The sequence below is a fragment of the Pectinophora gossypiella genome, unplaced genomic scaffold, assembly GCF_024362695.1.
Source record: "Pectinophora gossypiella unplaced genomic scaffold, ilPecGoss1.1 Pgos_45, whole genome shotgun sequence".
Lineage (NCBI taxonomy): Eukaryota > Metazoa > Arthropoda > Insecta > Lepidoptera > Gelechiidae > Pectinophora > Pectinophora gossypiella.
The window spans coordinates 28368-48806 of record NW_026063255.1 but is presented as its reverse complement, the minus strand read 5'-3'; the positions used below and the strand labels follow the sequence as shown (position 1 = coordinate 48806).

The window sequence follows — 20439 nt, the reverse complement described above, 5'->3', positions numbered from 1 at the left end:
ATCTAAATTACGACTAAATTAACATGTTATTCTATTCTTTATAATACGGCTTGTTCTGACGTGGTCGGAGAGTCCTAACACGCGTAGGATCGCCGATGATATGTTTGTCATCAGTCAGAACAGACCGCTTATTACACGACAATGACGGACCGGGCGAGTCATCGGCCGGGCTGCCCTCCTCGGCATCTTCGAGACAAGGTGACTCACGACCGCTCTCTATTGAATCTTCCGCAGAGCCGTACGATTTTGTGGAACTCCCGCAATTACTAACATCGTTATTCTCTGAAACACGCGACAGGGAGAACCTCTTGGTAGCGGCCTTCGGACCGAGTATCTGATCGATGTGTCGACGCGTAGGACCACGCGGCACATCTACCGTATATGAGGATGGACCGACCCGATCGACGACATGCCCCTCGATCCACTTATTCTTATTTCGCGCGGAGTAATCCCTAACATAGACATTATCCCCGGGCTGCGCAGCCCGCGGCGTGCCGCCGGCGCGCTGGCGCTGCTGCAGCTGGCGCGCGCGCACTCGCTCGCCGACGGGTGCGCGCCGCAGCAGGTCGAGGCGACCGCGCAGCCTGCGCCCGAGCAGCGCCACGGCCGGCGCCACGCCGGTGGTGGCCTGCTCGCAGTTTCGATACTGAAATAGCATCTTACTAACTGCCTGTTCGACGTCTATTCCTTCTGCGCATGCCTTTTTAATACAATTCTTTACCGTCTTGACTGCGTTCTCGGCAGCCCCGTTTCCTTGTGGCCTGTAAGGGCTTGTTAAATTATGTAAAATTCCGTTCCTTTGAAAATACGTTTTAATTTCCAACGAAGCAAACGGCGGCCCGTTATCTGTAACGATCTGTTGTGGCAATCCGAAACGCGCAAACATCTCTCTAAACTTAGCTATGACGAACCCGGCGGCTGTACTGTTCATTCTAAAAGCTTCTATCCACTTACTATGAGCGTCAACGACAATAAAATAATGCTTTCCACCGTACTCGGCAAAGTCGGCATGCAACCGCTGCCAGGGCCGCGCCGGGAACTCCCAGGGTGCGAGGGGCGCGTGCGGCGGCGCCGCGCGCTGCTGCCGGCACGCCTCGCACGCCCTGCACAGCTCCTCTATTTCAGTATCGATACTGGGCCAGTAGACGTAATTGCGTGCAATGCTTTTCATTTTCACAATGCCCAGATGGCCTTCGTGCAACTCTTTAAGTACGTACTCTCGAAACTTAGGTGGCACGACTATGCGATAGTTATAAAATATACAACCGCTTTCTACAAATAAATTGTCTTTTCTATAAAAGAACCCCTTTTCCTGTTGAACATCAGTATCAGCAGGCCAGCCGAACACAATATAATTATAAATCTTTCTCAATACTGGATCTACTTTAGTTGCGTCTGCCACTTCTTTGTGACTGATTGGGAACTCATTTTCAAGGAAACATAAATAGGAGACGCTCGTGTCGTATCCATCGGCGTCACGCGCAAGCGGCAGCCGCGACAAGCAGTCAGCGGGCGCGTTCCGCGCCGAGCTCACCCACTGCACCGTGAAGTCGTACGCCGCGAGCCGCGCCGCGTAACGCTGCAAGCGGCTAGCTGCAGTCTGCGGTATACCCACCTTATCACCAAATATGTATGATAACGGTTTGTGATCGGTTTTGAGAACAAAATGTCTGCCATATAGATATTGGTGATTCTTAATTACACCGTAAAAAATGGCCAACGCCTCTTTATCTAATTGGCTGTACGACTTCTCGGCGGTGTTAAGTGTACGCGACACGCAACAGATCGGCCTCTCCGAGCCATCGGAATACCTATGCGCCAACACCGCACCTACCCCGTAAGCACTACTGTCCACACTGAGAACTAGCGGCAGTTTTGGATCATAATGCGCTAAAAATTGTTCACTACATAAAATATTTTTAATTTTACAAAATGACTGCTCGCATTCGGATGTCCACTTCCACTCATTAGTTTTCTTTAATAATTGATAAAGTGGATATAAGATTGTACTAATTTGTGGTATAAATTTACCGTAGTAGTTTATTAGCCCTAAAAATGCCTTTAGTTGATGTACATCTGTGGGTCGGGGCGCACTCGCGATAGCTTTAACTTTTCGCTCGTCGGGATGAAGGCCGTCTTTATCAATGACGTGTCCGAGATAACACACACTGGGCTTGAAAAAGTCACACTTTGAAAGCTTGACCCTCAACCCTGCGGCTTGTAGCCGTCGAAGCACTTCGCGTAAATTATTTAAATGATCCTCTTTTGTCACTCCCGACACACAGATATCGTCAAAAAATACAACTGTCCTAGGAACGCCCCTCATAATTTCATCCATCATTTTTTGAAATTTCTCAGGTATACAACTCAGCCCATAGGGAGTGCGGATGTATTCGAATGAGCCTACGTGTGTACTAATGGCAGTACAAGGTCGCGAGTCCTCTGTTAAAATTACTTGTTCGTATGCGTGAGCTAAATCGATTTTTGAAAAAATTTTACCACCGCTTAGAGTAGCATACAACTCCTCTATACGAGGAAGAGGATACGGTTCGCGTCTTAGTTTTGAGTTAATCGTCACCTTATAGTCTCCGCAAATTCGAATACTCCCGCACTTTTTAATCACAGGTACAATAGGTGTCCCGTATTCCGAGTTTTCGACTTTAACAATTGTTCCCTCTCTAACAAGGCGATCCAACTCGTTTTCTACTGGCTCACGTAAAGCCAATGGCAAATTACGGGCTTTATGGAAAATGGGCTCCTCGTCTTTTAATTTTAACGAAAACTGTTTAGTACACGTGCCTAAGCCATCAGCAAAAACATCGGCAAATTCTTTAGATAAGCTACTAACAATACACTGGGCATCATCAACTGCGCCTCCGCTATTTTGTTGTAAATGATTCATTTCAATAATAATATTGTTTAATTGTAAACAACGCAGCCACGCGCGGCCGAGCAGCGGGGGCCCCCCGCCTGGGATCACGTACAGCGGCAGCGCCCGCGCCGCCTGCGAGCCTCCCGCGCCACAATAGCGGACGCTCACGCTGATAAAACCCAATGGCTCAATACTACTCCCGTTATGACCGTAATTTTAAATTACTTCTAAACATTTTACAGTTTTTGAAATATTTACCGAACAATTGTTCGTTTATTGCCGATATTTTGCTACCGGTATCTACCTCGAAAGGCAGTTCTACATTATCTACAAAAATATTAACTACATACGGTTTATCGTCCGCTCCGTCGACGTGCATGTTAAAAAAATCGCTGTCCTCCGACTCCGAACCCAAGTCGATGTAAAATTGATTACGCTTCGATTTCCTAAACTCACGAACACTCTTACACATGGCCTTCAGATGGCCCCGAGCCCCGCACTCATCACAATTGAACTGCTTATACCGGCACCGGTCGGCGGCGTGTTGCTTGCCGCAGCGCCAGCACGCGCGGCGCGCCGCCTGCTGCCTGCCGCCCTCCGCGCCCAGCCGGTGCAGCGCCCCGCTGCCGCCGCCAGCGGCCGCGTCCGTGCCCTCTGCGCGCGCTCCGCTCGGCCCCGCGCCGCCCGAGGTGCTCGCCCCGGCGTGCCGCTCGGCGGCCTCCAGCGCCAGCGCCAGCTCCACCGCCCGTTTGTAGTCTAAGTCTGTCTCGGCGAACAATCGACTCCGCATCTCGTCACTGTCGAGCCCCGACACGAACTGGTCGCGCAGGTTCTCCTCCAGCTTCTCTGCGAAGTTGCAGGTGCTGGCCAGGTGCTTCAGGTGCTGCAGGTACACATTCAGCTCCTCCCCAGGCCGCTGACGACGTTGACGGAATAAATGTCGTTCCGCTATTTCCGAACGCCTAGGTTCTAAATGTTTTTTAACAATCGACACTAACTCGTTGAAAGTTTTATCCTCAGGTTTAGCCGGCGCGCATAGGTCACACATTAAATCGTATGTTGCTTCGCCGACGACGGTTATTAACGTGGCAACATGGAGGCTTTCCTTGATTTCGTTCAAGGCGATAAACTGTTTCACACGATTCACGTAAATCGACCACTTTCGCGACGCTAAATCGAAACTATCAATTTTCCCGACGGTCATTGTAACTAACACGCGTGATTTTCGTTAATTACTTCACTTTCATTCGTCAAAACCTTATTTTCCTCGTCGCTGTTAGGTATTGACGTAATAACAGACAAACGGCGGTTCATAGACTGGTTTATTGGCGGTATACAGTACAGAATATTAAACATTTGCATCTTACCCACATTATATATATATAATACCCAACAGTTTTCATACTGGAACCTTATTGTTATTGGCTTCATTGCTGGGTGAATTTCCGTTTCTAATAATGAGGAAATTGTTTCTTTAAAAACAAAATTGACGAGACATATTGTGTCAATCCGTGTCAATCATACCGCGTTTCCCAATCCATTTTCATCATCGTCAAATCTTTGTATTTTGGTCTAAAAATATTTCGAATTACGCTTAACCTGCGTGCTTAAAGTTGTATTTTCTCACTCCAAGCAAAAAGAAATTAATCATGACATGATAATTAAGTCTCGTTAAATAACGTGTTTTGTAATCTACCGTCATTCATCAAATCTTTTTAAACCGATTGAAAGTAAGTCATGTGAATACAATAATACAGTGAATTCTTTTGTTTCATGTCATAACTTGACACGTGGTTCGGCAACTGGTGAATTGCAAGCGGCGATGCAAGTGGCGCGGGCTGAGCTGTAGCCATGTAAAGTGTCAACATCATGGCAGCAGGCATGGCATAAATAGAACTACATACATTGCAACGGCACACTTAACACAGGTTTTATGTTCACTAGATATTAATGCTTTTGAGGTGAGCTCATTCTGCAAACAATGCATACATGGGCATCCATCAGGCATCTGAAACGAAATATGAATGTTCTTAAAAATTTATTGTAGTTTTGATGTATGTTTGAATAAATACAAAAAGGAGTGTCTACCCCATACACGTACAATAATATATTGCACAATATGCCTGATTGTATCAATATTATTTAACTAGATTTCGCGTGGTTCGCTCGCAGCTAGCTGCTCGCGTGTCTTGTTTACCCGCCATTTTTTTGCCGCGATAGAATTTGACCAAGACTAAAATAGGTCTCGTGAAATCAAAAAAGTTCTAGGTGCTATAGTTTTGCCAGGCCGTAGGGTGTCTCCCTGATGCGGAGCAGTTTTCCAAGATGACGTTCCGATCATCAATTTTACCTCTGAGACATTTTCTAGAAAAACAAAAATTTGTATGGCGGCCATCTTGTTTTTCGGCCATTTTGTATTTTTTTTTTACACCGAGAATAAAATTTGACCAAGAATTAAATAGGTTTCGTGAAAACAAAAAAGGTCCTGATGCGATAGTTTCGCCAGGCCGTAGGGTGTCGCCCTGATGCGGAGCAGTTTTCAAAGATCGAGAAGTATTTCCATACTCTTAAAGACGATTCTATCCAAACTCTCATACATAATTTTTACCCCCGAGGCATTTTCTGGAAAAACAAAAATTTGTATGGCGGCCATCTTGTTTTTCCGCCATTTTGATTTTTTTTCACCGGCCATAGGATTTGACTAAGAATTAAATAGGTTTTGTGAAAAAAGAATCGATCCAGGTACGATAGTTTTGCCAGGCCGTAGGGTGTCTCCCTGATGCGGAGCAGTTTTCCAAGATCTGGAAGTTTTTCCATACTCACCGAGAGGTCTCGATCACACCCCCCATACATCATTTTCACCCCCCGACGCTCCTTCTGGGAGAACAATTATGTCAGTGAGTGAGTGAGTCAGTCAGTGGGTTTGTAGCTATATATAATATAACTAGATGTCGCGTGGTTCGCTCGCAGCAAGCTGCTCGCGTGTCTTGTTTTCCCGCCATTTTTTTACCGCGATAAAATTTGACCAAGACTAAAATAGGTCTTGTGAAATCAAAAAAAATCTAGGTGCTATAGTTTTGCCAGGCCGTAGGGTGTCTCCCTGATGCGGAGCAGTTTTCCAAGATGACGTTCCGATCATCAATTTTACCTCTGAGACATTTTCTGGAAAAACAAAAATTTGTATGGCGGCCATCTTGTTTTTCGGCCATTTTGTTTTTTTTTTTCACCAGGGAAAAATTTGACCAAGAATTAAATAGGTTTCGTGAAAACAAAAAAGGTCCAGATGCGATAGTTTCGCCAGGCCGTAGGGTGTCTCCCTGATGCGGAGCAGTTTTCCAAGATGACGTTCCGATCACACCCCTATGCATACTTTTTACCTCTGAGACATTTTCTGGAAAAACAAAAATTTATATGGCGGCCATCTTGTTTTTCGGCCATTTTGTTTTTTTTTTCACCGGCGATAAAATTTGACCAAGATTTAAATAGGTTTCGTGAAATCAAAAATGATCCAGGTGCGATAGTTTTGCCAGGCCGTAGGGTGTCTCCCTGATGCGGAGCAGTTTTTCAAGATCGAGCTGTATTGACATACTCAACATGACGATCCGATCACATCCCTATACATCATTTTTACCCCCGAGGCATTTTCAGAAAAAACGAAAAATTTGTATGGCGGCCATCTTGATTTTCCGCCATTTTGGTTTTTTTTCACCGGCGATTGGATTTGACCAAGATTTAAATACGTTGTGCGAAAAAATCATTGTTCCAGGTGCGATAGGTTAGCCAGGCCGTAGGGTGTCTCCCTGATGCGGAGCAGTTTGCGAAGATCGAGCAGTTTTTCCATAGTCAACGGGATGTTCCGATTACAACCCCATACACAGTTTTTACCAACGAGGCATTTTTTCAAAAAACGAAATTTTGTATGGCGGCCATCTTGTTTTTCGGCCATTTTGTTTTTTTTTCACCCACAATAGAATTTGACCAAGATTTAAATAGGTTGTGCGAAAAAAAAATTGATCTAGGTATAATAGTTGCGCCAGACTGTAGGTTGTCTCCCTGATGCGGAGCAGTTTTCCAAGATCTGGAAGTTTTCCCATACTCACCGGGAGATCCAGATCACACCCCCCATACATCATTTTGACCCCCCGACGCTCCTTCTGGGAGAACAACCCTGTCAGTGAGTCAGTCAGTCAGTCAGTGAGTCAGTCAGTGGGTTTGTAGCTATATATAATATAACTAGATGTCGCGTGGTTCGCTCGCAGCTAGCTGCTCGCGGGTCTTGTTTTCCCGCCATTTTTTTACCGCGATAGAATTTGACCAAGACTTGAATAGGTCTCGTGAAATCAAAAAAGTTCTAGGTGCTATAGTTTTGCCAGGCCGTAGGGTGACCCCTGATGCGGAGCAGTTTTCCAAGATGACGTTCCGATCACACCCCAATACATCATTTTTACCTCTGAGACATTTTCTGGAAAAACAAAAATTTGTATGGCGGCCATCTTGTTTTTCGGCCATTTTGTTTTTTTTTCACTGGCGATAAAATTTGACCAAGACTTTAATAGGCTTCGTGAAAACAAAAAAGTTCCAGGTGCGATAGTTTCACCAGGCTGTAGGGTGTCTCCCTGATGCGGAGCAGCTTTTGAAGACCGAAAAGTATTTCCATACTCAACATGATGTTTCTATGACATTCCTATACATCATTTTTACCCCCGAGGCATTTTCTGGAAAAACGAAAATTTTGTATGGCGGCCATCTTGTTTTTCCGCCATTTTGATTTTTTTTCAACGGTGATAAAATTTGACCAAGATTTAAATAGGTTTTGTGAAAAAAATATTGCTCCAGGTTTTATAGTTTTGCCAGGCCGTAGGGTGTCTCCCTGATGCGGAGCAGTTTTTCAAGATCGAGCAGTATTGAAATACTCAACATGACAATCCGATCACATTCCTATACATCATTTTTACCTCCGAGGCATTTTTAGGAAAAACGAAAAATTTATATGGCGGCCATCTTGAATTTCCGCCATTTTGATTTTTTTTCAACGGAAATTAAAATTGACCAAGATTTTAAAAAGCTTGGTGGAAAAAATAATGTTCTAGGTGCGATAGTTTGGCTAGGCCGTAGGGTGTCTCCCTGATGCGGAGCAGTTTTTGAAGATCAAGAAGCATTTCCGTACTCCACGTCACCTTCCGATTACAACCCCATGCACAGTTTTGACCTTCGAGACATTTTCTGGAAAAACAATTTTTTGTATGGCGGCCATCTTGTTTTTCCGCCATTTTGATTTTTTTTCACCCACAATAGAATTTGACCAAGATTTAAATAGGTTTTGCGAAAAAAAATTTGATCCAGGTATAATAGTTGCGCCAGACTGTAGGGTGTCTCCCTGATGCGGAGCAGTTTTCCAAGATCTAGAAGTTTTCCCATACTCACCGGGAGATCCAGATCACACCCTCCATACATCATTTTCACCCCCCGACGCTCCTTCTGGGAGAACAATTATGTCAGTGAGTGAGTGAGTCAGTCAGTCAGTCAGTCAGTCAGTGGGTTTGTAGCTATATATAGTATAATAATAATATGTAGGAATGGAATTGAAACATTGCCAACATTAAATTGAAATTAGAACAATGTTTTAATCATAATTATTGCCTTACAACAATTATGATTGAAACACATAAAACTTTTAAATGGCTCTTACATAACATAAATTAAAATCTATACTTATAATAAATCTGTAGAGAGGTCAATTCTGTACATTAAATATTTTTTCAAAATAACTATCAGGGGGTGATAAGTGGTCGATACTGATGCCAAAAATGCAATCAGTAAAATGTTTGTCTGTCTGTCTGTCTGTATGTTCCTTATAGAAACAAAAACTACTGGACGGATTTTAATGAAACTTGGTACAATTATTCTTCACACTCCTGGACAGGTTATAGTATACTTTTCATCACGCTACAATCAATAGGAGCAGAGTAGTGAAGGGAAATTCTTTTGTATGAAAAATCTAAACCACTCAAGTTAGACGTTTGAAATTTGGCATGCAGGTACTTTAGTAAACTTAAAGCTTAGTTGCAACAGGATATTACAAAATTCCCACGGGAACGGTAGTTAGCGGGAAAAAACATTTGTATGAAAAAATCAAATCTAAATAAAAGGAGAAACTGACTGACTCAGTGACTGACATATCAACGCATAGCCTGAACGGCTAAACGTAGGCATTTGAAATTTGGAAGGGACATAGCTTAGGTACCGTAGAGGTGCACTAAGAAAGGAATTCCCGGAATTCCCACGGGAACGGAAATTAGCGGGAAAATCTTTTTGTATGAAAAATCTAAACCGCTTAAGTTAGACGCTTGAAAGGAGAATGGGCGAATCTGGTCCAAGAACCTCCACTGATGAGACTTATATGTAATGAAAGCTTATGCTTTCCCTATGATTTTGGCAAAGTCCTATCAGATTCTGTCCCGGGGTTCTTTTTTTACGGCCATGTTTGTCCTGGCTAAAAATGTGATAAAATACAGTGGGAGCTAAAATCGGCTCAAGATTTGTTGCTGGATAACAAAGTCTACATAAATAATTATGTATCATATTGTATATCATTTTAAAGAGGATCTTTTCCAAAATCCGAAACATAAAAAAAAAACAAAAAAAAATCTTTGTAAGCGAATTATAGTCAATTTATATCTGCAGCGCCATTGTTTCTCGGTAGCTAAGTTCAAGTTTCATGCCTTTTACCCCTTCCAAAAGTATCTTACCGATTTTTTTATATTGCTTCCGGAATTTGATCTGAGTGATAATAACAAGAAAAATAAATAAACACCTCTCCGATAGAGACCGGCTAAGCTATTGCCTATTGCAAGAAATCGTCATCATTAGCAAGTCATTACGGTATTGCATATTATAAGCTTATCAGCAACTTGGAACTTGGTCCAAGAACCTCCACTGGTGAGACTTGCATGTAATGATAGCTTATACTTGTCCTATGATTCTGGCAAAGTTCTATCAAACTCTGTCCTAGGGTTTTTTTACGGCCATGTTTGTCCTGAGTGTACAGTAGTGGACTGCAAAATCACCTCAGGATTTGTTGTCGAAAAACTATTTAACTAAGTCTATCATGATTAGCCCATTAACGTCCCCACTGATGGGGCACGGGCCTTCCCTATGGATGGATAGGGAGATCGGGCCTTAAACCATCACGCGGGCCCAGTGCGGATTGATGGTTATTAACGACTGCTAATGCAGCCGGGACCAACGGCTTCACGTGCCTTCCGAAGCACGAAGGAGCTCGAGATGAAAACTTTTTTGTGGTCACCCATCCTATGACCGGCCTTTGCGAAAGTTGCTTAACTTCAACAATCGCAGACCGAGCGCGTTTACCGCTGCGCCACCGAGCTCCTCGTCTATAACTAAGTCTATATACATAATTATATATCATAATGTATATCAATTTTAAAGGGAAAGGTTATCAGAATCAGAAACACAAATAAAAAAATGCATTAAGTAAGTATGTAAACGACTTTTAGCCAACTCACGTCCGTAGCACCATTTTTCTCAGCAGCTACGTACGAGTTTCGCGCCTTCCAACCTTTCCAAAGAAGCCCAATCATTTTTTCCTTCTTCTGATATTGCATTCTTAACCTGACAAGACTAAGTGACAACAACAAGAAATAAAATAGATACCATTCCGATAGAGGCCGCGTAAGCTATGGACCTATTGCAAGATAACGTACTCAAAGGCTAGTCATTATAATCCAACAGACGTAACATGATTAGAATGCGGCGGGACGGAAATGTAGTACATCGCCTTATGCGAAAGAGACGAAATATGTGTCTCTTTAACACTAACAGCAATACAACTATACAACTATACAGCTTAGTACGAGAGAAACAAGAAATAAGTCATTCTAATCAAGATGCAATACAATGACTCTATTGTATACAAAAGAAACACATTAAACAAGTTCAGGCAATAACTGGTGCAAAAGGCGGCTTTATTGCCAAGGTAGCAATTACTACCAGGCAACCTTACGTTTACGATACGTTTGTTGTACCATTCGGCATTGTTTATAAGACAAGATATAAGCCTGGATTAATAAAACAAGATTGTGGTGAAAGAAAACATACTACATTTGCGTCCTCCCGCATTCTAATCATGTTACGTCTGTTGGATTATAATGACTAGCCTTTGAGTACGTTATCTTGCAATAGGTCCATAGCTTACGCGGCCTCTATCGGAATGGTATCTATTTTATTTCTTGTTGTTGTCACTTAGTCTTGTCAGGTTAAGAATGCAATATCAGAAGAAGGAAAAAATGATTGGGCTTCTTTGGAAAGGTTGGAAGGCGCAAAACTCGTACGTAGGTGCTGAGAAAAATGGTGCTACGGACGTGAGTTGGCTAAAAGTCGTTTACATACTTACTTAATGCATTTTTTTATTTGTGTTTCAGATTCTGATAACCTTCCCCTTTAAAATTGATATACATTATGATATATAATTATGTATATAGCCTTAGTTAAATAGTTTATCGACAACAAATCCTGAGGTGATTTTGCAGTCCACTACTGTACACTCAGGACAAACATGGCCGTAAAAAAACCCTAGGACAGTGTTTGATAGTACTTTGCCAGAATCATAGGACAAGTATAAGCTATCATTACATGCAAGTCTCACCAGTGGAGGTTCTTGGACCAAGTTCCAATTTCCTGATAAGCTTATAATATGCAATACCGTAATAACTTGCTAATGATGACGATTTCTTGCAATACGCAATAGCTTAGCCGGTCTCTATCGGAGAGGTGTTTATTTATTTTTCTTGTTATTATCACTCAGATCAAATTCCGGAAGCAATATAAAAAAAATCGGTAAGATACTTTTGGAAGGGGTAAAAGGCATGAAACTTGAACTTAGCTACCGAGAAACAATGGCGCTGCAGATATAAATTGACTATAATTCGCTTACAAAAAAAATTTTTTTTGTTTTTTTTTTATGTTTCGGATTCTGGAAAAGATCCTCTTTAAAATGATATACAATATGATACATAATTATTTATGTAGACTTAGTTATCCAGCAACACATCTTGAGTCGATTTTAGCTCCCACTGTATTTTATCACATTTTTAGCCAGGACAAACATGGCCGTAAAAAAAGAACCCCGGGACAGAATCTGATAGGACTTTGCCAAAATCATAGGGAAAGCATAAGCTTTCATTACATATAAGTCTCATCAGTGGAGATTCTTGGACCAAGTTTCATACAAAAGTGCCCATTGTCATTTGGCATGCAGGTACCTTAGTTAACTTAAAGCTTAGTTGCAACAGGATATTGCAAAATTACCACGGAAACGGGAGTTAGTGGGAAAAAAACATTTGTATGAAAAAATCGAAACCGCGTAAGATAGATATTTTCAATTCAATTCAATTAAATTATTTATTGCATTCCATGTAGTACAATGGGGTGTTACATAGGCATAGGAACTAAAACATGGACCCTGTAGGGCACAGCAACGTTGAAGGGAAGAGAGGAAGTGTGTATTAAAATTAAAACTCAATGAACAATCAATTAAAAAAAAACAATTCAATCAATTGATTCAATCTAGCATGCATGCATACCTTAGTAAATATAAAGTTTATTTTTGACTGTATTTTGAAAAATGGGAGTTATTGGGAAAAAAAAAATGTACTTATGAAAAAAACTAAACTGCATAAGTATGCACTCCCACACACACAAAGATCTCTCTCTTATATAACACGCCACGCGGACGAAGTCGCGGGCAAAAGCTAGTCCTTAATATTTTATTACTTATCTCAGAGATATTTGTTTTTTTTTTCTATATAATACCACTCTTCACTTCTTTCCATAAGCCTATGGCCTGTTTTTATCTTTGTGAGTGCCTTCCCAAAGATATTCCACAACTTATACAGACATAATTGTTTCCAACTCTCCGACTGGAACATTCTTCAGGAAACTTGTTATTGTTGCTGGCATCTCTTAGTATGAGTTAGTATAACAAAGTCGATCAGCATTACCACCTATAAAAAAATAATAAATAATAACAGTGTCATTTGATTGAATGTTACTTACATTGAAATTTATCAACGAACATTATCCACAAACTTTTTGTCATATCGGCTCTATCCAAAACACGCAATGGTTCTGGAAGTTTTTACAGTAGAATGTTGACATTAAAACTGGGAAGTAGGGCTCGACTCGATGAACTTGTAAATTACAAATTCTAACAAAGTAGGAAAAAGTAGCACAGAAAAATATCAAAAGAACTTCACGAAATAAGACCATAACGTTTTTTTGTTTGGTTTTCCCCGAAGGGTAAGGCAAAGGGAACATGCCCATACAGCCATGTCTTACGTATTTCTTTTTCTTGTTTATATACAGGGTGTCCCGTAAAGAGCACGACAGACTGAAATGTAAGGAAGATTGAGGTGTGCCCTACTCGATAAAAAAAAATGACCTCAGTAATAGTGTCACTGTTTTCGAGATATTCCCGACTTTTTATTTTTTTCGACAAATTCCGCTTTTGGTCAGTTTTTTTGTTGCTGTGTGTACAAAAAAGCAGATAACTCTGTAATTTATTTTTGTAAATATTCTAGAATAGTAGATTGTTAGGTAGTATAATACTATCGGTGATTTTGTTCAGTGATCCGAGTATCTGTTACACAGATACGTTTATTTTGCTGTTATTTTTGTATCTGTCAATGTCATAAGTTGATCGATTATTTTAAGGTTATTTTTACAATTATACTGGCAACATTGACATTGACAGATCGGACAGTTAACTGACGTCAAACAGTACGATTCGATTGAAGAATAAATCCGAGTTAATCGACGAATCCCTTGTTTCATTTCTGAGTTGAGGATTACATCCTTCATCTCAGAAGTGGGATACAGGTTACACACCCACAATTTCAACGAAAACGTAACGTATTCCAACATTTTTTTATTTTTTTTTCGATATTAAGTATTTCGAAAAGTTTCAAACGCTAACCGTTTGTTTTCGTTTTGTTATGGATCGTGCTAACGGAGATGACAAACGCCGTCGTAAAAGCCGCTCGTGTTATACACCTGAGATGGCCGATTTGAGACGAACCCGTCGTCGTGATCATGAGCGCAGCAAAAACAGATCCAGTGTACAGAAACGTCGCAGTCGTCTGGAAAGTGCGCGTAGCAGATCATGCAGCCGGGAGCATCGACACCGTTCCAGAACACGAAAAGAGGGACATCGCGATCGAAATAGACGTAGGAGTCAGAGGCGAGGCTGTCAACACCGACCAAGTCGTAGTACGGAAAGAAGGCAAGACGTCCGAAGTCGTTCTCGACGGAGCTACAGAAGCCGTTCGCGGCTTAACCGAGCATCCCCATCACCGCTTTCTACGACTTCGAGGGATACAAAGGTCCAGAGCTGTAATAGAAAGGAAAAATACTCAACCTACGAACATCAATATAAAACCAACAAATAATAGTGATTCTAAATCTACACGGACCAATAATATACCAGTTTGCTATAATTGTAATGAAAAGGGACACTTTAGCTTCAAATGCCCGAAAAAAATTCTTAAGTGTAATTTATGTAATAGATTGGGCCACTTAACAGTCAACTGCTCTAAGTTACCAAATGAGTCTCATATTAAAAACGTCAAAAGTGATAACAGTACCGAAAATAATGTTTTGCAAATCGATGTAGATAATTCGTCGAATGATAAATATCATACGTCTCTTATGGTGAACGGTATTTCTACTCAAGGTTATATCGACCTGGGTAGCCAATGTACCTTGATACGTCGAAGTGAAGCTATTAGATTAGGTATAACTTGGACCGCTGAAAAATTACCAGTTATGAGGGGGTTAGGGAACACCATGGTTGTTCCTACAGGTTCGGCTGTCGTCGCGATTGATGTGCAGGGTATCTTAGAGAAAGTCAATGCTTTCATAGTAGAGGATGACGTTATAAAATATCCAGTTTTAATTGGTCATAGCTTTACGGAAAAACCTGGTATAGTTGTTATTAAGACTACGAATAGCCTGACCTTCGAACGCAAAAATTCTGAAAAAATTAAATTATTATTAAAAGACAATGTTGTAATTCCACCAAGACGAATGCTTGTCGTCCTCGTGACTTCTTCACCAGAGTATTCTGGAACGATTTATGTGCGAGGGTCATTGCGTGGCAAACCAGAAAAACAATATTATTTACTAGCCGGTGAATACAGTTTATATAAAGGGGAAGGTGCTCTGTTAGTTCAAAATTTATCTGACGATACACTTGTTCTAGAGAAACATTCCTTAATCACCAGAGTTGAAGGTACAAATGGTAGTTTTGATATAAATGTTTTAAATTTTGATGAAAAGCACGCGGATCTAAATTACGGACAACAATTGACTGACCAAGAATTAACTAAACTTAAGGTACTATTACAAAAATATGAAGATTGTTTTTCAGAAAATTTGAGGGATTTGGGATGCACACACGTCGTTCAAATGGAAATCGAGTTAACTGATTCTCGCCCGGTGGTTTATCGCCCTTATCGTTTATCCTATCCGGAACGCAAAATTGTTCAGTCAATGGTTGAAGAGATGTTGGATGCTGACATAATTTGCGAGTCGAATTCACCCTACGCCAGTCCTATCCTACTGGTGAAGAAAAAAACCGGTGATAAGAGGCTCTGCGTCGACTACAGGGCTTTAAACAGTAAAACACGCAAGGAACATTATCCCTTGCCCTTGATCGACGATCAGCTGGATAGGTTGTCTGGAAATTCACTATTTATCAGCCTTGATTTAGCCTCTGGTTATTACCAGATACCGATTGCCGATAATTCACAGGAATTGACGGCATTTGTGACTCCAGATGGGCAGTATCATTTCAAGAGGATGCCTTTTGGCCTTGCAAATGCTCCATCGATATTTCAGCGGGCGATGAACAAAGTTCTGTCAAAATTAAAATATATTATTATTTATATGGACGATATACTGATTCCCGCATGTACATTTGATGAAGGGATGACTCGTTTAGAGGAAACGTTAAAACTTTTAAATGAGGCTAATTTAACACTAAAATTAAAAAAGTGCCACTTTTTCCAAAGTGAATTAGATTTTCTCGGTTTTCATGTCAGTGGCGATGGTATACAACCGGGTACAAGGAAAACACTTGCAATATCTCAATTTCCGACCCCTAAAACCGTACATGATGTTAGGCGTTTTATCGGTTTAGCCAGTTTTTTTCGGCGATTTATTAAAGATTTTGCGATTATTGCACGCCCTCTAACTGATCGAATTTAAATGGACTGAAATTCATACAAAAGCATTTTGTCAACTTAAACAGAAATTAGTAGAACGCCCTGTTTTGACCTTATATGACCCTTGCCTTGAAACTGAAGTACACACAGATGCGTCGAAACTAGGAATTGCTGGTATTTTACTGCAACGAGGTCGTGATGGCCTCCTTAAACCCGTAGCATACTACAGCCGCAAAACAACCGGTGACGAACAGAAATTACATTCGTATGATTTAGAGACTCTCGCTGTCATCGCAACTTTGAGTCGTTTCCGAGTATATTTATTAGGTTTAAAATTTAAAATCATAACGGACTGTAATGCATTACGTACGACTTTATCAAAGCGTGATCTCGTCCCTAGAATTGCTCGGTGGTGGATTCAGTTTCAGGAGTACGACTGTGAAATAGAGTACAGACCTGGGGCGCGTATGGCTCATGTAGACGCACTCAGCCGGGGTCCTGTGACTGAATCTGCCACCGAAAGCGACACACATGTGCTAGACATTCTTAATATTGACGTTAAGGATTGGATCGCAACGGTTCAGAGTGATGACACTGAGATTAAAAGGATTAGAGATATTTTAGAGGATGAAAATACTAAATTTGTTGCTGATGTAAGGAAAAATTACCAACTGAAAGGAAATTACGTGTATCGCGTTGTTGATGATGGACTCAGATGGGTGGTTCCAAAAGGGGTTAGGTGGCAGGTGTTACGTATGAACCATGATGACATAGGACATTTCGGATACGAAAAAACACTAAGTAGAGTACGAGGAAGCTTTTGGTTTCCGAAAATGCGTCGTTTCATAAAGAAATACGTGTCTGCTTGCTTACAATGCGCACACCATAAAGCACCGGCTGGTCGTAAAGAAGGTATGCTCCATCCTATACCAAAAATAGAGGTACCCTTTCATACACTTCACGCAGATCATTTGGGCCCATTTATTCGTTCTAGGAAAGGAAATGTTTACATTCTTATAATTATCGATGCATTTACAAAATTCATAAACATACGAGCTGTGAAAGATACGAAGACAACGACAGCCTTAAAAGTTTTCAAAGAGCACATAGCTTATTTTGGTACACCATCTCGTTTAATTACAGACAGAGGAACTTGTTTCATAAGCGCTAAATTCAAGGATTTCACTGATAAACTAAATATAAAACACGTGTTAAACGCCGTTGCGACCCCTAGAGCAAACGGGCAGGTTGAACGCTACAACCGTACCGTATTAGACGCACTCAGTACAAAATGTCACGGTAAAAATGAAAACACTTGGGACGATTACATAGGAGACATACAATTAGGTTTAAACACTACCATAAATAAAACTACAGGCAAGTGCCCCTCAGAACTTTTATTTGGTTGCAAGTTAGTGAATCCTTCGGAGAATGTCTTAAGTGATGTAGTTGAGATAACTGCGCCTGTAAGTGGTGATGAATTAATGAAGTTAAGATCAGATGTTAGAGATAGAGTAAATAAAGAACAAGAGAAATATAAAGAAAAATTTGATAAAATTAGGAAAACGGCAAAGATTTACAAAGTAGGAGATTTAATTCGAATAGAAAGGACTGTTATTGATAAAGAACACTTAGGCAAGTCAAAGAAGTTAGTTGCCAAATTTCATGGACCATACAGAATTGCAAAAGTGTTACCTAATGATCGATTTTTAGTAGAAAGCACTCCCTTAACTAAAAAAGGAAATAAAAATTATGAAAATATAGTAGCTATCGACAAAATTCAACCCTGGCTGAATTTTAATGATTACTGTAGCGAGAATAGCGAGAGCGACATTGACGACAACACTTCCAATGATGATTGATAAAGATTCTTGTTAATGTAGTTGAATATGGATTTGTGACTGTAATATTTACCTAGTACAAAAGAGCAATCAGTGTTAAAAAATATACACAGATGATTGCAGATTATTTATTATTTCTAAGATATTATGATGTATAATGATAAATGAAACGATTGAGAGAGTAATATGAGAATGGGGTATGGTTTGCTATGAGCGATCAGTGCAGATGATGAATGATACTATTAATTTAGTATCGCACAGATGATCGCAGATCATAGCAGAACATGCAAAGACTGAAAACAGGCTATAAGCAATCAGTGCAGATATACCGAAAGTCGCGGTATAGCATAGATGATCGCAGATTATAGCAGACTGTTTACGAAGAATTACCTTTATACTAGTAGATACATTATGTAATTAACAGTTACCATCAAAATGTACACTATTATTATTAAGTTTTTCTTTACATTATATTATTGTTATATTCTTGTTGATTGTATGTGAGAGGACTCACTCATAAATGGATGGCCGAGTTGTTAGGTAGTATAATACTATCGGTGATTTTGTTCAGTGATCCGAGTATCTGTTACACAGATACGTTTATTTTGCTGTTATTTTTGTATCTGTCAATGTCATAAGTTGATCGATTATTTTAAGGTTATTTTTACAATTATACTGGCAACATTGACATTGACAGATCGGACAGTTAACTGACGTCAAACAGTACGATTCGATTGAAGAATAAATCCGAGTTAATCGACGAATCCCTTGTTTCATTTCTGAGTTGAGGATTACATCCTTCAAGATCTACCATATTTAAATACTATTTTGCTAAATATCATTAAGTATCTTTGAAAAAAAAATATTATTCTTATTATTTTTTTGTACAAAAATTATTTACCTCAACTTTGGCATTCGGTGGTGAAAAAAAAATGTACTGGACTGTCACTGCACATTTTACAGATAAATTACTTATTTAATAAGGATTTCAGAAAGGTATAATATCGGCCATATTTTTGAAGAAAAAAAAGAGATTGCCAGTTTTATGCCAAAGGGGCTGATTGTTACTAAATCCGATTTATTAATTTAAGTTTAAATTACACATTTTTACCCATCCCTGGCCATGCTAAATTGATGATAACAATAACATGAAACGATCACGTTCACACTCAGGTCTACAGTTAGCTTGACCGGGTAGTACCTGCTCTGGCCTTTTTTTATGATACCGACCGGTTTTCTATTGTCATATCTACAGCCGTTGCTATTGTGCTTATCTATCCTGTTTGCTATCTCGCTCTTACGATAGCAAAAGGATGCGTCTGTCTTTGTCACTTTCCTGCCCCTTCCTCTGCCTGCCAGCCGCCAGCCAGGGCAGCCAGTACGATCCTTAACGCTCTCCTGCGCACACGTCGTCGCTCTGTTACCGCTGTTGTTTTGCTATCGTACTACGTTTTTTGCTTGGAACTCGGACTCTGATTTGCCTAACGATTTGGACTTAGTTATCTGTGAACTTTGTGTTGTGAATTGAACTGTGACTGGCTGTGCTAGTTCGCTTGAACTTTAAATAATGGCGGCGGCGGCGTCCACGTACACGTCGCATGAGTATGCAGATATGCATCTTATTTATGGCGAAGTTCGCTGTAACGCCAGAGCTGCTGCGAGACTTTATGCTGAGCGATACCCTAACCGCCGGCATCCAGGTCATGAGGTTTTTACGCGAACCCATAGAGCCATTTCTGACGGGCGTGTACCTGGGCAGCGTACGAGCGAAGGACGACCACAAACGGCAGAGGAAGATATTGTATTGGACGAAGTTGAAGAAGACCCTTCAACTTCAGTGCGGATGATCGAACGACGTACCGGGGTTCCAAAATCTACGGCTCACAGAATTTTGCAACGTCATTCGTATCACCCATACCACATTCAACGAGTCCAAAGTTTGCAGCCACGGGATTACCCGGCACGAGTTAACTTTTGCCGAGAAATGCTGAGACGACATCAATCGGATCCCAATTTTTTTAATAAAATCTTGTGGAGCGATGAGTCATCATGCAAGCGCGATGGCTATTTTAATTTACACAATCTGCATAGCTGGCAGATATCCAATCCACATGAGATGCGGGAAGATCGATCTCAATACCAATCTATACTTATAATAAATCTGTAGAGAGGTCAATTCTGTACATTAAATATTTTTTCAAAATAACTATCAGGGGGTGATAAGTGGTCGATACTGATGCCAAAAATGCAATCAGTTAAATTTTTGTCTGTCTGTCTGTCTGTATGTTCCTTATAGAAACAAAAACTACTGGACGGATTTTAATGAAACTTGGTACAATTATTCTTCACACTCCTGGACAGGTTATAGTATACTTTTCATCACGCTACAATCAATAGGAGCAGAGTAGTGAAGGGAAATCCTTTTGTATGAAAAATCTAAACCACTCAAGTTAGACGTTTGAAATTTGGCAAGCAGGTACCTTAG

The 20439-nt window shown here is 40.6% G+C and overlaps 1 protein-coding gene and 1 long non-coding RNA gene across 2 annotated transcripts; one reads left to right on the top strand and one right to left on the bottom strand.

Moving 5' to 3' along the window:
• Nucleotides 1–4763: 4763 nt before the first annotated feature.
• LOC126381324 (uncharacterized) lies at nt 4764–13165 on the bottom strand. The gene is made up of 3 exons (XR_007568769.1): nt 12967–13165; nt 12665–12894; nt 4764–4880 (listed from the first exon to the last, which is right to left on the bottom strand). It is a non-coding gene; the product is annotated as an uncharacterized LOC126381324 (long non-coding RNA).
• An 816-nt stretch (nt 13166–13981) lies between these two features.
• Nucleotides 13982–19801, top strand: LOC126381333 (uncharacterized). The gene is made up of 4 exons (XM_050030830.1): nt 13982–14212; nt 15437–15621; nt 16514–16766; nt 19589–19801. The coding sequence occupies exons 1-4, from the start codon at nt 13982–13984 to the stop codon at nt 19799–19801; spliced, it is 882 nt and encodes a 293-aa protein (XP_049886787.1).
• Nucleotides 19802–20439: the final 638 nt, after the last annotated feature.